A 16,665-nucleotide genomic window follows, 5' to 3' on the forward strand; every position below is an offset into this window, starting at 1 on the left:
AAACGCTGAAAGAGTATGAGAATAAGAAATTAAGAAATATACTACAAATCAAAATAAGAATGACAGATAAGAGGAGATAAATAGAAGAAAAAAGTGATATACAGTAGGGAGAACAGCCTCCCATTTAAAAAAAAGTATGAAATTCAAATGAAAGTAGAGACGTAGGAAATAAAATTCCAGTCCTTATAAAAAAGGAATATCTTATGGCAGAAGGCCTACACGGAAAAAAAACAGTTCTTCTGAAGTTTTGAGAGTTCTGTCAGACGTCTAAGAGAGTCCGGATTAACAAAACATTGAACAATTAAACAACAGAATCCCCATCTAGAAAATAAAGATGTTCCATTCTCTAGAGATAATCCTTTTACGCTCGAAACATACCTAAGTTACCTCGGTTTTACGTTAGGAAATGAATCACAGAGGTATGTAGACTGAGCCCATAGAAAATCCCATTTGACGTGGCTACGCCGTCGTTAGATTTTAGGGCTTCGTAAAAGAAACCGTAAGAACGACACATTGCATTCAGTTTTCTGCCAAGAATTTCTTTCGGAACCATCTGGTGGCGGGGATACGGAATGAAAACGGAGTATTTCCACATCCGATTCGGACTGAATAACCTGAACGAGCCACTTCCCGGCTCTCTACCGGTTTACGTAATTTCCGTTCGACGCTCACTTGATTCCCAATTTAAATTTCAGTTCGTTAGTTCGATAAGGTGATCGGGAACGAACAGAGGATTCTTTCCGAAATACTCATTTTAACTCATCGATCTCACGGTTTTTCAGGGACAACAGAAGATTGCATCAAATCTAAAATTTATGGAAAAACTTTTATTTTCAGAACTAAATTAAGAAGCAAAATCATGTTCGAACATCATCCATATTTTTCTCTGTGAAATCTAACGTAATTATAAAAATATGAGGTTGTTATTTGAAAACCGCAAGTTATGATCAAATTTTGTTCGCAACATTTGAAACACCCTGTGATAATATTTCTCAAAATCAGGAGATGCACGATATTCCTACATCATTCTATTTTGAAAAAGTGAATCGAGTTAACATATAAGATATAATAATTGACAAAGAAAAGGCAACACCTAGAAGGAGCTGGTTAAATTTTATTTTTTTTGGTAAAACATAGATAATATAGCAAGGAGTAAATGATTGAATTTGAGGAAAAAAATCGTGAAGGTTTCTTCATTTAGACAATTTTTGTTACTCGAACATTGTAGTCGTTTTTATCAAGTTTTTTAAATTTTTACAACAAACCAGCTGTAATCGAGGAGATCCAAAGTCGATGTTTAGTTTTCGTTAAATGCCTAGAGGTCAAATTATTGGTCTACGGGAGGCTGGTTTGTCATTTCGAGAAATCGCTAACCGTACGAACAGAAATCCTACTACTGTTATGAGATGTTGTCAAGCGTGGATTGATAATGCCCAAAATCGAAGAAGAATAGGCACCGAACGTCGAAGGGGCACAAATGAAGTTCACGATCGACGTTTAAGACTTATAGCCATTATTGTGACAACTTGATCTTTGGCCGATGAGTGGTTAGGAGAACAAGGCCATCCTGTAACAGTCCGAACAGTTTACCGCCAGATAAGGTCTTTTGGACTGCAGGATTATCTAACCCATCTTGTGTTGCCTCTGACGGTTGAGCATCGCCGGCAACGATTACAGTGATGCAGAGGACGTCAACATTGGAATGTGGAATAGCATCAGGTCGTCTTTTCTGATAAATCTCGATTCTCCTTGGTTGCACATGATGGCCGAAGAAGGGTTAGATGACGTCGGGGTGAAAGACGTGAACCTCAGTTTGATGTTGAGCATCGTATGCACCGGACAGTAGGCGTTATGCTATGAGGTGCTATTGCACATGCAAGTTGGCCATCTTTAGACTTTAATCGAGGTACCATGACAGCTTTGCGTTACCTTCGAGAAATAGTGAAGCCATATGTTCTCTTTACCTTAACCGGCTCGAGAATCCAATATTTCAGCAAGATTATGGCCGACCTCATCTTGACAGAGTTAGTTTAAACATTTTCGAAGCGACCCTTAAGAATCTTTCACCATGGCCGCCCATATCCCCCGATCTTTCACCAATAGGGCATGTTTGGGACATCATGGGTAGAAGGCTCAGAAATTTACCCCAGCCCCCACGAACTTTGGCGGCTCTGAGACATGAATTACAGGTAGCTGGGGATAGTATTCCTTAAGAAGAAATAGACCATCTTATTGCATCAATGCCGAGACGTGTTGGGAAGTGTATAGATAATCGCGGTGGGCAAACACATTATTAACAAATTTATTGAAAAAAAAATTGTAAACTCTTCGTTTTTTCTGCCAATTTCAATAATTTACTCCTTGTTATATTATCTATGTTTCACCGAAAAATTTAAAATTTAAACAGTTCCTTCTGGGTGTTGCAGTTTCCTTGTCAGTTAATATATTTACAGTAAAAATAATTAAACAAATTGAAAAATTTTCTCTTTGAGAAAGGAGGGATTGAGAATGGAAATCTTGGATATATTTTTAGTTTTTTGAATTTTTTTCATGTATAACAAGAAGTGCTGGACTTCGAGAATATTCAAGCTAAGAAAATGATATGTTTATACTTTTAACATGATTTTGAGTCATTGCGTTTAAACTACATTTCAAGTTTTTGAAAGTTTTTAAGATTCTTATCTTCTTTGAGTATTCTTCCCGATATGACACATCTTTACATTGATTTTCAGCTGCCCACAAGAATACAAATGTGATATTAATGCCAGACCAGAAACCCTGATGATGACTTTCAAAAAACCGAAAAAATATTCGAGATAATAATTCATTAACACTACTTACATACATTATGTGTAAATATTGTCATTATTTTAATGGATGCATAAGAATTTTGCGACAATGGGTCAATTCCAATTGTGAAATGATTAAAGTAGTCACGAACTTAACTTTAATTCGAAGTTGTTTTATACATATAATTCAAAATTGGCGTCACAGCGGTTGATATGAATATGATTTCTTTTACTTGTGATGGAAAATGGTTACTCTACTCAAGTGTCAACTGATCCATCACCAAATCTCTTATCATTCATCCATCTCAAAATTATTTTTTCGAGTTTGGCACACACTGCTACGGTGCTACCACTGTTAAAAGTTTTTCTGATATCATTCGGCGATTACAACAAGAACTTGTGGAGTAGTCACTAACCTTTATACAAATTAACCGACAATAACTATTTTTTTTTTATCAAATGGCATAAATTTTCAATTTCCGGCATACAAAAATTGGTACCACGTTAGCGGAATGAAAACCATTGACGTCAATTTTATTATTATCATATTATTTGTTAAAGAAGAGAACAAGGTAAAAGTGCTGTGAACAGTGGGAGAAGACATGATGTGGCAAGTCAAAAACGTAGAGTAGAAAAAGAACTGGACACAAGATAGAGCCCTGCGGTACTCCACTCATAATTCTCATATATTTGTGCGAAATTTGTACATATCCGTTTATTACCTTTGCGAAAATTCCATCAACATAAATTCCATTCAACCAGAGCACGGTTATAACTATGTCATTGGGAGGTTACACCACAATGCACATTATTCATAACATATGCATCAAATCAGTCTCCAAAACGAAAATAGAAGACTCCTCCGTGACTTGTTTCCATTGTGAACTTATCGTTGAATTATTGTGCATGAATGAGTTTCATTCATTACGATGCATGAGTTTTAACATAAACTTAAGGTAAAGGTAAACCGAGTTCTACTTATCATTTCAGTTTTGGTTAGAATAATTCATACTTACAGCATTCGAAGTATTTATATCCTTGACTATTCCCGTATCTAAATACTCCTTTATTTTATCCAGCTGGCCGGCTCTGGCAGCACGGAGAAATGAGGTGTTGGAATCGCTCTGTAAAGAAGAAATATGTTCAGAGGGGTCATTATTATTAGATAATAAAACGTTTTAATTTTAAAACGTCGGCACATTTTTTCCAATTCCATAAAAGATCACGCAGTGAACAATATTTCACTTCACACCCTGAAATATTTCACTTCATTGAAAAAAATTATAAAAACAAGTAACTTGAAAAGGGTGTTTTTTTAGAGCTATAGAACTTCAAATTGCAATAAAACAGGGATGGATTATTCGATTGACATGAATTTTATTTATCCGCAAGATAATCTTGTGGCATTACATTTTAAATATGATTTCTGGCATATGACCGCCACGGCTAGCTCGGATGTAGTCCAATCTGGACGTCCAATTTTCGATGACTTTTTCCAAAATTTGTGGCCGTATACCGGCAATAACAAGGCGAATGTTGTCTTCCAAATGGTCACGGGTTTGTGGCTTATCCGCATAGACCAATGACTAGTCTAGCGGTGTTAAATCACAAGATCTTGGAGGCCAATTCACAGGTCCAACCATGAAATTAGGCGGTCACCAAACGTGTCTTCCAATAAATCGATTGCGGCACGAGCTGTGTGACATGTTGGAACCACAGCTCCTGGACATCATGGTTGTTCAATTCAGGAATGAAAAAGTTAGTAATCATGACTCTATACCGATCACCATTGATTGTAACGTTCTGGCCATCATCGTTTTTGAAGAAGTACGGACCAATGATTCCACCAGCCCATAAAGCGCAAGAAACAGTCAGTTTTTCTGGATGTAACGGTGTTTCGACATACACTTGAGGATTAGCTTCACTCCAAATGCGGCAGTTTTGTTTGTTGACGTAGCCATTCAACCAGAAGTGCGCTTCATCGCTAAACAAAATAAAATGGACGTAGTGCGCGATACGTATTCCGCACAGAACCATTATTTTAGAAATAAAATTGCACTATTTGCAAGCGTTATTCAGGCGCGAGTCTATTTATGATGAATTGCCAAACCAAACTGAGAATAAATCACTTGACAGCTGTTAAATCGGTCGCCATCTTGAACAGTAATGCCAACTTAAAGTTATATACCTCGAAAAAAAAACACCCGTTATAAAATATGATGACTCTGCTGGTACAAATATAATTTCGAGGCAATTTTTATACAGAGTGATTCACCGCGACGGCCTTTTAGACGTTTATGGAAAACAAATCATAATGTTATGCTGAAAATTCGTATGTCAGGGTTTAAGACGATGATCTTTCTCCCTAAAATATTTTCAGATCTCTGTAACTTCTGGTTATACAAGAAACATACTACTACTTCTTTTTTTGAAATGGCACACCCAATATATTATTGCATCATTAGATACCTTTTTCATGACAATTTCAGCAATAGGTCATACCTTGGATAAAACTCAACGATTCATGAGTTAATGGATTCGTATGAACTCACATCTTTTTAAATAAATATGTAGACCAATTTTTTTCGATAAAACCTTTTTCATTTTCTATTCTGCGAATACGAAGTATTATGAGACTGTTTGCGATTTGGACCAAAAATGTACAGGGTGTTTGTTAGAATATCATGAACTTGGCAACTCAAATTCATCAAAACTCGAGATTTTCAAATTAGAACTTATATTTTTCATTATATCAGTCGATTCTACGTACAAAAATAGTGTACAAACAAACCTTATACCTAAAGTGAATAATTCAAGAGTTTTCAAGGAAGAACTTTAAATGAGGAAAAACCGCAATTTCTGTGTAGAGTAGTCTGTGACTTCCGGAAAAAAACAGAAAGAAACTAAAATTCGATGTTTCGATAACTAAATTTTACATTTCATGAATTAAAATTAATTTTTCATTGGGATTGTTAAGAAATCCATAAACCAATAAAATCTTCAATTACGAATAATTGACTACAGTTCTTGAAATGTCGAATTTAGTAATCAAAACATCGAATTTAAGTTTCTTTGTGTGTTTTTCGGAATTCTCAGACTACTACACACGTAGAAATTGCGGTTTATTCCCATTTAAAGTCATTTCTCGATAATTTTTAAAGTATTCAATGTGCAGAATATTGCTGCTGTAGTGTTCAAGATGGCGTCGGAATGTAAATACGTCGCCGTTCCCAACTTGTTGGGCTTTTGTCCCTCGATTACTCGCAAAATTTTATCTTGAATACGTGCCTATAAAGTAGGCGGTAGTTGCATAACAATGAAAATATTCTAGCCAAAATGTCCACGTGCCCAAACCATTTCATAATATTCAGACTTGAATCCATCGGATTTTTCAGACCCTGTATATTAGAGTGAAAATCGGACACTACCCGCATCGTATGTGGTGTTCATGAGAACACATTTCCTCCCAATAAAAAAAATTTACAGATTTCGTAATATCCTCCCACATCCTTGAACTGTTACAGTTATTGTGCAGATATAATATCTACTGGTACTGTTATCTACTCATCGTTAAAAGTGAAATTAACTTCGATCAATTACGAACTGAAGAAATCTTCAGCGCGGGTTCCCATAAGCATCGACCGATTGTTCTATCTCAGTTACGCAACAGAAATTATTGAATGCATACCGACATGATTATTACGCTGTAAAACCAAACAGGTTAACCATTTCACCTGCCATCATCAGTAATTGCTCAATTATTCTAGTCAGTTAATTTCTGACGTATATTGTTGAGCATAATGGTTGCTTTGTTTTCTTCGTACTAATGTGCATACTTGGCACCACTTAAAACAACTGCATGAACGCTTCTAGGACTATTTTAAAAATGGAAAATTTCGTCAATAATTATACTAAACTATTGTGTGTACATACAACAGCGGACTGCATTTGAGCACTCTTTTCCGAAGATGAGATGAGTAAGAAATAAGAAAAAAGAAGAAATATAACTGTCTGTTATAGCATACTATAAAATGAGTTGATATACTATAAAATGCTTATATAAAAAAACGCCCTATTTTTGGATGGACACTCCATGGTCAAACCCCTATATAATTTCGTCACGATATCTGTACTTTAGGTTTCAATGATATACCTTCGCAATCATTCGAAGGAAAAATATTTTAAAACCGCTCTGAAATTGTCAGTGTTTTAGTGATAGAATGTATAGAAGTAGAGGTAGAGGTAGCAGACAGTGAGTTATGTGATATAACAAAAATAAAGAATTAAGAATCCAAAAATCGAATGATAATAAAATTCTCTTGTCGCATCTAAAACTTTTCTATGTGAACTATTCGCATGAAATTTAGTACAAAAATCAGTTGTGATCCAAAATTTTTTCAAGGACTAAAATTTGAAACAATCATATTCACAGAAATTGATTACGCACAATCACAATCTTTCAAACCCTTAATTATATCGTAGGACTTAATAAAATATTTTTTCTACAAGGGTGCGCTTTCAACCCCTTTACGCCACGCATTTTAAGTAGTGATGTTGAATGATATAGGCTTCAAACTTACTGATATTAATTTCGTATCGTCAGATTATTAATTAATAATGAAATTGCTCTATAAATTATCTTATTTATCAAAGGAACCGACTTATCGAAGGACACCTTACTGAATTAAAGGAAAATTTATTTGTTTCCATTCAGAAACATAACCTAGGCCAACTAAAATGACGGAGTGACGTAAGCATTAATAAATCGTATTGCATCCATGGAGCTGTGTTTATATTTCTGTCATGGTCTATGATTTTCCATAGCAACCGGTTAATCAATGTGTCAAAACAAAGTTGTTTGTTCTTATTTAATTATTTTTTAAATATCATTCATGAAAACAAGATTGGAAAGATTAGTCTAATGAGGAGATACCAAAATATTTGGCAAATTGTTATGAAGTATCTAGTATGGATTTATTGCCTGAAAAATCTGAAGAAATGTATGTGGAGCAATATTCTCATTTTTTGGTGCAAAAAAAAAAAGAACTTGAACCAAATACAATCGATTACGATATTCCATGATTGAATATTCATTGAAAATGAGGAAAAATATTGATATAAGTATATTTTGCAAGTTAACTACCTAACTACTTGTTCCAAGGAGAAACCCAAAGATGAACTTGGTGCTTTAACTGATTCAGCAATTGTTTCTATGATTTATCAACTGATATAATAACTACAGTCAAATATTTTGATGAATTGAAGTCCATAATAATGATGAACCATAAAAAATCTAGTTTTACAATCAGGGTGATTCACCGCTGTGGCCTATTAGACGTTTATGGAAAACAAATCATACTTTATGCTAAAAATTCGCATTTTGTGGTTTAAGACAATGATCTTTCCCTCTAAAATATTTCAAGACCTTCAAAAGTTTTCATTTTAGGGGTTGCTTGAATAACCTCTCCTCGACTGAAAGAATAAAAAATATAGGTTCTAATATAAAATTACTGAGTTCTGATTAATTCGAGTTGTCCAAGTTCATGATCTTCTCATTTTTGGTCCAAACAGTATTATAAAACGTTTTTTTCGAAAAACAATTTACCTGCAGAAATATTAAAAAAAAAAATGTGAGACCTCGTCGCAACTTTTTTCTTCATAAGAATCTCATTAACTCATGAACCTTTGAGCTTTAATCAAGTTATGGCTGGAATTGTCATTAATAAACTATTTAATGATGCAATAATAACGGGTGTTTTTTTTCGAGGTATATAACTTTAAGTTGGCATTACTGTTCAAGATGGCGACCGATTTAACAGCTGTCAATTGATTTATTCTCAGTTTGGTTTGGCAATTTATCATGAATAGACTCGCGCCTGAACAACGCTTGCAAATAGTGCAATTTTATTTCGAAAATAATGGTTCTGTGCGGAATACGTATCACGCACTACGTCCATTGTATTTTGTTTGGCGATGAAGCGCACTTCTGGTTGAATGACCACAAACAAACAAAACTGCCGCATTTGGAGTGAAGCTAATCCTCAAGTGTATGTCGAAACACCGTACATTCAGAAAAACTGACTGTTTGGTGCGCTTTATGGGCTGGTGGAATCATTGGTCCGTACTTCTTCAAAAACGATGATGGCCAAAACGTTACAGTCAATGGTGATCGGTAAAGAGCCATGATTACTAACTTTTTCATTCCTGAATTGAACAACCATGATGTCCAGGAGCTGTGGTTCCAACAAGACGGCGCAACATGTCACACAGCTCGTGCCACAATCGATTTATTGAAAGACACGTTTGGTGACCGCCTAATTTCACGTTTTGGACCTGTGAATTGGCCTCCAAGATCTTGTAATTTAACACCGCTAGGCTACTTTCTGTGGGACTATGTAAAGTCAATGGTCTATGCGGATAAGCCACAAATCCTTTACCATTTAGAAGACAACATTCGCCGTGTTATTGCCGATATACGGCCATAAATGTTGGAAAAAGTCAACGAAAATTGGACGTCCAGATTGGACTACATCAGAGCCAGCCGTGACGGTCATATGCCAGAAATCATATTTAAAATGTAATGCCACAAGATTATCTTGCGGATAAATAAAATTCATGTCAATCGAATAATCCATCGTTGTTTTATTGCAATTTAAAGTTCTATAGCTCTAAAAAAAAACACCCTTTATAATGGGTGTACCATTTGAATAAGAAAGTAGTTGTCTGTTTCCGGTATATAACCGGAAGTTGAAGAGGTCTGAAAATATTTTGTGGAGAAAAATAATTGTCTTACTCTCAATATGCAAACTTTCATAAAAAAATTATGGATAGTTTTTCATAAACTTCTAATAGACCATCGCGGTAAATCACTCTGTATATCACCTTTCACCGCGTAAGTATTTCTGTTGTATAAAAAATAATGTATGAAACACGTGTGTAAAATTCTTCTTCATTCACTTTTGCATTCCTTTCGTGAAAAAAGACTTAGATAGGTATACTTTACACACTTCATGCGTGAATAACTATTTTTATTCACAGTTCGATTTGATACATTACAACTCGTTGTAGTAAACTCAACATAGATGAAATTTTGAGCATCTCATTTTATCAATGAAATGAAACAAATAAATACGATTACCTAAGTATATCCTGAAATAGGTCACAACAAAACTACCGGTATTCAAAGCTTGTTTGATTTTGGGTAGCGTTCCGATGGCATTGCGTTTCATTCTCAGAAATTCACCAATGGATACGCTTTTTTTGCCTCGAAAGCACTTCAGTCAGATAAGATGTCTGGCGCTGAAGAGGTGAATACAATAGGAGAATATTCTGGAACCAACAAGTGGAACGAATTGTAAGAAAACAATCAACTGGAGGTGGAATTCATTGAATAGGATCACGGTGTCTGGGAATTCTCTCATAATAATGCACATTTGTGTCAATGAAATCTGTACTTTTAAGTTTAACCGTCAAGAAATCGAAGTGTTTGAAGTTCTACGATCTGAAAAGTTCTTACAGACCTTGAAAAATACCATGAGAACCCAAACCTTATTTTTATCCTTTCAATTCGATCAAAGATGTGCAGGATTCTGTATGAAACAAATTGGGTAAAGCACTGATGGTGTATGTATAGCATAATAGTAACCTTCACAATATTGTTTGTCATTTACAATTTGAATTAATCCTGTTAAATTTCAAGGAATTTTTGTATTTAATAATACAAATGGTATTATTAAATAATAAATTTATAAATAATAAATGAAATTTGTTCAGTTTTAGTCATTTTGAATTTTCTTTTGGTTGATTATTAAATTTGTCATTTTTAGAATTGGGATATATTCCAAGACGAAAATAAACTAAATATATCATACAGATATATTATTGTGAAGGATTAGACACAAAGTTGTCAAATTATTTGATTTATATAAAAAACATACTTAATAAACATCACAATGGAACTAACAAAAATCGAACATATATAATATATATCAATAAAATAAATCAAATATAATATCAATAAAACTTATTTTTTTCTGTTGATGTTGAAGAATATCTTGCTTAATAAACTCAGTTCAAGAATGAAGCTGTGATAATTATCTCAATCAATATCAAATTTACTTGACAACACGTAAATTATGAAAACTGAAATTTTAATTTAACACCGAAAAGTCATTAACACATTTCCCAACGGTGTCAAATTGAGGCTTGAATTACAGTGCATAATTTCAGATCCCTCGAGCTTTATAAGAGTCGATTATGGACTACCTATCTACCCAATTTATTGATGCTCCCTTCCATCGTATCAGATTTCGCGGTATATCAACTAGTAATTTCACCAGATTGATTCTTAACTTGTGCTAATAATATGTTGATCACACTGGGTCAAATTGAAGTAATCAGATGTTTACCAATTAATGCTGAATTTTCGGTATCATTCATATTCAAACTAAAGCTGAATTGGTATGAACATAAACTGCCTCATTTTATTGAGAAAGAGATAAAAATAATAAGATGCAGTACGTTCTGTATGTATATGTGTTAATGTATTGCATCCGAGTATACCGAAGGTAGTATAAGTATTGTGATCAATTTTTGGTGTCCGGCGATTTCGACATTTTCATTTACAAATTTCATTTCAAAACTGTATAAAAACTTTAGCGTTCCTAATGATAATCCTATTTTAGTCAATTGTTCTCAATATTCCGCAAAATTATTCATTATCGTTTTACACCATAATTTTAAATACCTCAACGCACAAAAAAATTCTATTTTTTCTATTTATTTCATCCGCATTTCGGTTGAGAATTCTAAGTTGCGTTTTTCATGGCTTCTTAGAATTGGGTTCTGTAGTTTACAATGATAACTTCAATGGAATATACTGCATTCAAAACCAAAGAAATCATATTAATTTTCTTGTTATCTTCCTCATCGCAGTAAAGATATTGAAGCAAGTTATGGGGAATAAAATGCCTTCATGCGTATTTCTACTACCAATGTTTTATTTACTTTATTTCCATGATATTTGATCAATAACATCTGAAAAACAATGACAACATGAAATTGTGAAATTAAAACTTGCTATGATATGTCTAGCTATACTCGAATTACAGTGTTTTTCAACCATATATGATTGTTACACAATTACCACCTGTGAAGTAAGCTAAAAAAAAATCGAAATTTCAATTTTGTTTCTTGGACAACTCAATGAAGGGACGTTTGTTTATTTAATAATTTTTCAACCATATTTGATTGTTACACAATTTCCACTTTTTGAATATTTCCTTAGAAGTCAACACCACCAGTGAAGTAAGCTAAAGAAAAATAGAAAAATCAATTTTGTTTCTTAGACAACTCAATGAACATACGTTTGTTTATTTGATAATTTTGTTGTTGATTTATATGATAAAGAAAAGATTGAATTAAATCAATTTAAACGCAAAATAGATCGACTCAGGGGCAATCACAAATATCCAATACAAATCACCTCTAACGTTGTGAATATGTTCACCGCTAAATATTAATCATTTATTAATTTGATGTAGTAATTGCTAAAACTAGTGCAATTGTCTGAACCAGCACAATAACCTCAACGAGGCGATTGCCCTAAATTGGATGACATCCTCGACTTCGCTACACTTATTTCGACCTACTATATTGCATTCATTTCCTGGAGAAGCAAATTTAAATTTGCACTAGAAAAGACGTCCGAAATTCTATAAAGTAGACGCTGAAGATATTTTCATTAGCTATTTTGTTTCGATTTGTAGAGCTTCTTGTTAATCGAGGTAAACGGAGACTTATCACTTGATTTCAATTCTCAAGTATGATTCAAAGCACATAGTTTGTAATAAAATAAACTAATTTTCTATCAGGTGTAGAACTTTGCTTCCGCCGTTTTACCGGTGAGTGGTAGTCGAAAAAAATAGTACGTAGATGTCATACAATAAGCTTAGGTATTTGTTAACATAACGCCATCGAAATATTATGCGATTTGTGTCTGCATCATAAAGTTATTCTGGATTGAACATGTCAGCTTACGAGCCAAATTCACGTCATTTGCGGGAGATCTAAATTTTCTGCTTTGATATGAAGATATCTGTGGCTGAGGCTCATCGAATGCTCTGAAATGGTGAGGACGTTTTTAGTGAAAGAACGTGCCGAGAGTGGTTTGAACGCTTCAAGAATGGTGATTTTGACGTCGAATACCAGCATGGCGGTGGAAGAGAGAAGGTTTTTGAAGATGCAGAATTGGAGGCATTACTTGATTAAGACTCGTGACAAACGCAACAAGAATTGGCAGGATCATTGGGAGTGACGCAACAAGCCATTTCAAATTGCCTGAAAGTCATGGGAATGATTCAGAAGCAAGGGAATTTGGTGCCATACGAGTTGAAGCCGAGAGATGTTGAACGGCGTTTTTGTTTGCTTGTGCTGCTTGCAAGGGAAAGACGAAAGAGATTTCTGCATCGCATTGTGACTGGAGACGAAAAATGGGTCCGTTATCATCCCAAGCGCAGAAAATCATGTGGATATCCCGGCCATGCTTTCACGTCGACTGCCAAACCGTTCCAAGGTCATGCTCAGTATTTGGTGGGACCAGCTCGGCGTAGTGTATTATGAGTTGTTAAAACCGACTGAAACAATCACAGGCGATCGTTATCGAACGCAATTGATGTGTTTGAGCAGAACATCAAAGACAATACAACGAGAGACATGATTTTACAGCATGACAATGCTCGACCTCATGTTGCGAAAGTGGTCAAGATATACTTGAAAACGTTGAAATGGGAAGTCCTATCCCTCCCGCCGTTCTCCAAACGTTGCACCCTCGGACTATCACTTGTTTCGATCATTGAAGAAGTAATCGTGTGGACGAATATTCAAAAATTTTAATATGATATGTTATCTTGTTTTTATTTTTTTGTATAATTTAGTATTGATGATATAAGTTTGGATTTGACTATTCCTATACAATTGTAAAATTGTATTTGGAAATTAAAAAAAAAAAAAAAATTGGATTGGATGGATCGCTTCAAATGACCAGCTTTTTCAACACGAGATTCGTACACTGTCCGAAATATAGGAGAAAGTAGTGGCCAGCGATGGGCAATATTTTGAATCATAAATGTATAACCTGCTCTTTAAAATTAAGTCTCAAATTTCAGAACAAACCGGCAGAGCAAAGTTCTACACCTATATATTCCAAATTCTGATGTTCATTGTTCATAAATAAAACGAATTCAATTATGTTTTAGAAACATATGGAAACCAGATCAAGCCTTATTTTGCAACGAGAAGAAATCGGAATCAATATTTTTTCAGAAAAAGTTTCGCCAGTGATTCACTGTTTAACATATTAACTGGATATGAAGTCAATAGTGTTTATCCTAATCCCAAAATGATTTGTTATATCAATTTCATTGAACTACAAATTGTGATTACAATGTTAAGCTCGGTGTTAAGTGCATAAATTCAGTAATTCAGTCTATCAAATATTCACATAAAACGTGAATCATTAATAATATTTTCTACATGTAGGTATGTAAATAAAATATAAATAAATATTAAAATAAGCCAAATGAAAACTTATTTAGGAATGTTACTCAAATTGTTGGAAATATTGGATTAGTAAATATATGTTTATTCAACATAAATAAACATGGTGAGTTACAGAGGTTTTTAATTGTAAAATTAACTACCTGTGCGTAACTATAAATTAACATTTTCTCTTATTTATTAAATTAACTACCTGTGTGTAAATATAATTTAACATTTCCTCTTATTTTTAACCTGTGGTTGTACACAACTAAACTTATTTTCCAATCAACCCTGACATGGAACAACACAAGACAAAAACATTTCAAAATATGTCTTATCGGATAATATATGTCAAATCGGGTAATATATGTCTAATCAGGTAATATATGTCTAATCGGGTAATATATATGTCTAATCGGGTAATATATGTCAAATCCGTTTTATTATCGTATATTGCTTCCGCTCCCCAACGTCTACACCAAAGTCTGATTCATTCGATGAATTTATTGATCAAATATATATATTCTTTTGAGAAAGAGCAATACAAAATATTAATTTCAAACAATCAAGCATATGTGTCGATGAATCTCATATGCTTGATTGTTTGAAATTAATATTTTGTATTGCTCTTTCTCAAAAGAATATATATATATATTGATCAAATCATTTGCTTCTTTCGTCGTTAACTGAACAAGCCAATCTCTGGTTTTCCTCTTGAATGTTTCATAGTTTTTAATTGTCTTCAATTGAATTGGGATCGCTGTATGCACTTTAGAAACAAGGTATTGAGCTGATCTTTGCCCTATTCTCTTAAAACATTTCGACGAATAGTAGGTTCTATCTTTATTTCTTGTTTCGTATTCATAATCTACGTTATTTAATGGTATCTTTCCCTTGAATACACTTACTGTCATTTTTGGAATAAATAATTTCCTGATGTTGAGTATTTTGGATGTTTGGAATAGTGACTCACTAGGGTATGTTATTCTTTTACTATATATAATTCTAAGTATCCATTTTTGAACTTTATTCAGACTGTCTAAATGACAATCGTATATTCCTCCCCATCCCACTATCCCGTAACCAATTAGTGTTTCAACAAGAGCATTGTAGATCATTATTAAATATTTTTCTTGCATACAGATTTTTTTTAATGCTTTGAATTTATAAATTATTCCTCTCAATTTTCTGGTCAAGTTTTTCACGTGTTCATCCCATCTTAGATGACAATCGATTATCACACCGAGGTAATTTGCACTTTTTGCTGCTGGTATACTGGTATTTGTGTCTATATCAATGTTTCCATACTTTGGCAAGCCACTCTCATATGATGCAAACGGAACATACTTTGTTTTATCCATATTCAGAGTAAGTTTATTATACTGCAACCAATTTTTCACTAGCATAAAGTTGTTCTTCGTTTTACTCTTCAATTCATCCCAGGAGTTTGCTTGAAATTGGATCACGGTGTCGTCTGCAAAACCGATAATATTTCCGTTGCAGGTAACCTCAAATAAGTTGTTAATATATATAAGAAATAAAAGTGGCCCCAACACCGTGCCCTGCGGAACACCGTTAGTAACACATTTCTCTTCGCTTCTCTGTCCATCGACCTCAACAACTTGTTTACGATTGGATAGGTAACTCTTTAACAACTCATGAATCTTACCTCGGAATCCGCATCTATCAAGTTTATCCAACAGAATTTCATGCGAGACGGTATCGAATGCTTTAGCGAGATCTACGAAGATGCAAAGAGAAGGGATTTGTTTGTCTAAATATTGATAAATATTGGTTGTTAATTTTCTGATTACATCCTCAGTAGATCTACCGCTCATGAATCCATACTGGTTTTCACATATTATTTTATTTTCGAGAAGGAATTGCATCATGCGTTTGTATATTATTTTTTCCATTATTTTCGCAAAATTGGATACCAATGAAATAGGCCTATAATTGATAATTTCAAGATTATCTCCGCTTTTGTATAAGGGTTTGATAACTCCCAACTTCAATAAGTCCGGAAAACATCCACTGACGAAACAATGGTTTATGATATGTGTTAAGGGTTCCGAAATTTCCTTTTTTATTTCAATAAGAGTCTCGGTCCTAATACCGTCGTGCCCAGGAGCTTTTCTTTTCTTTAACGTTTCCATTATGGTTTCTATTTCAAATCTGTCTGTGGGAGCTAAAAAAAATGTTTTCTCCTGAATAAGGTCATCTTCCTCAAAGTGCTCAACATCTTCTATATTATTCGCATATATTTGCCCTATCGTACTATAATGTTGGTTAAATGCATTGGCCATATCAGTTTTGTTTTCAGTAATTTTTCCATGGA

The 16,665-nt window shown here is 34.0% G+C and overlaps 1 protein-coding gene across 14 annotated transcripts in view; it reads right to left on the reverse strand.

The window, feature by feature from the left end:
* LOC123673496 (ankyrin-2-like) overlaps positions 1 to 16,665 on the reverse strand; it is a 121,201-nt gene that overhangs the window by 65,853 nt on the left and 38,683 nt on the right. For all 14 annotated transcript variants that reach the window (XR_006746481.1, XR_006746480.1, XM_045608012.1 and 11 more), the window contains exon 2: positions 3,806 to 3,913. Coding sequence is in view for 11 of the 14 variants with exons in the window: in XM_045608012.1 (XP_045463968.1) it covers positions 3,806 to 3,913 (108 nt within the window). In the remaining 3 variants the exon portion in view is untranslated. The remainder of the gene's footprint in view (positions 1 to 3,805; positions 3,914 to 16,665) is intronic.

The sequence above is a fragment of the Harmonia axyridis genome, chromosome 2, assembly GCF_914767665.1.
Source record: "Harmonia axyridis chromosome 2, icHarAxyr1.1, whole genome shotgun sequence".
Taxonomy (NCBI): Eukaryota; Metazoa; Arthropoda; class Insecta; order Coleoptera; family Coccinellidae; genus Harmonia; species Harmonia axyridis.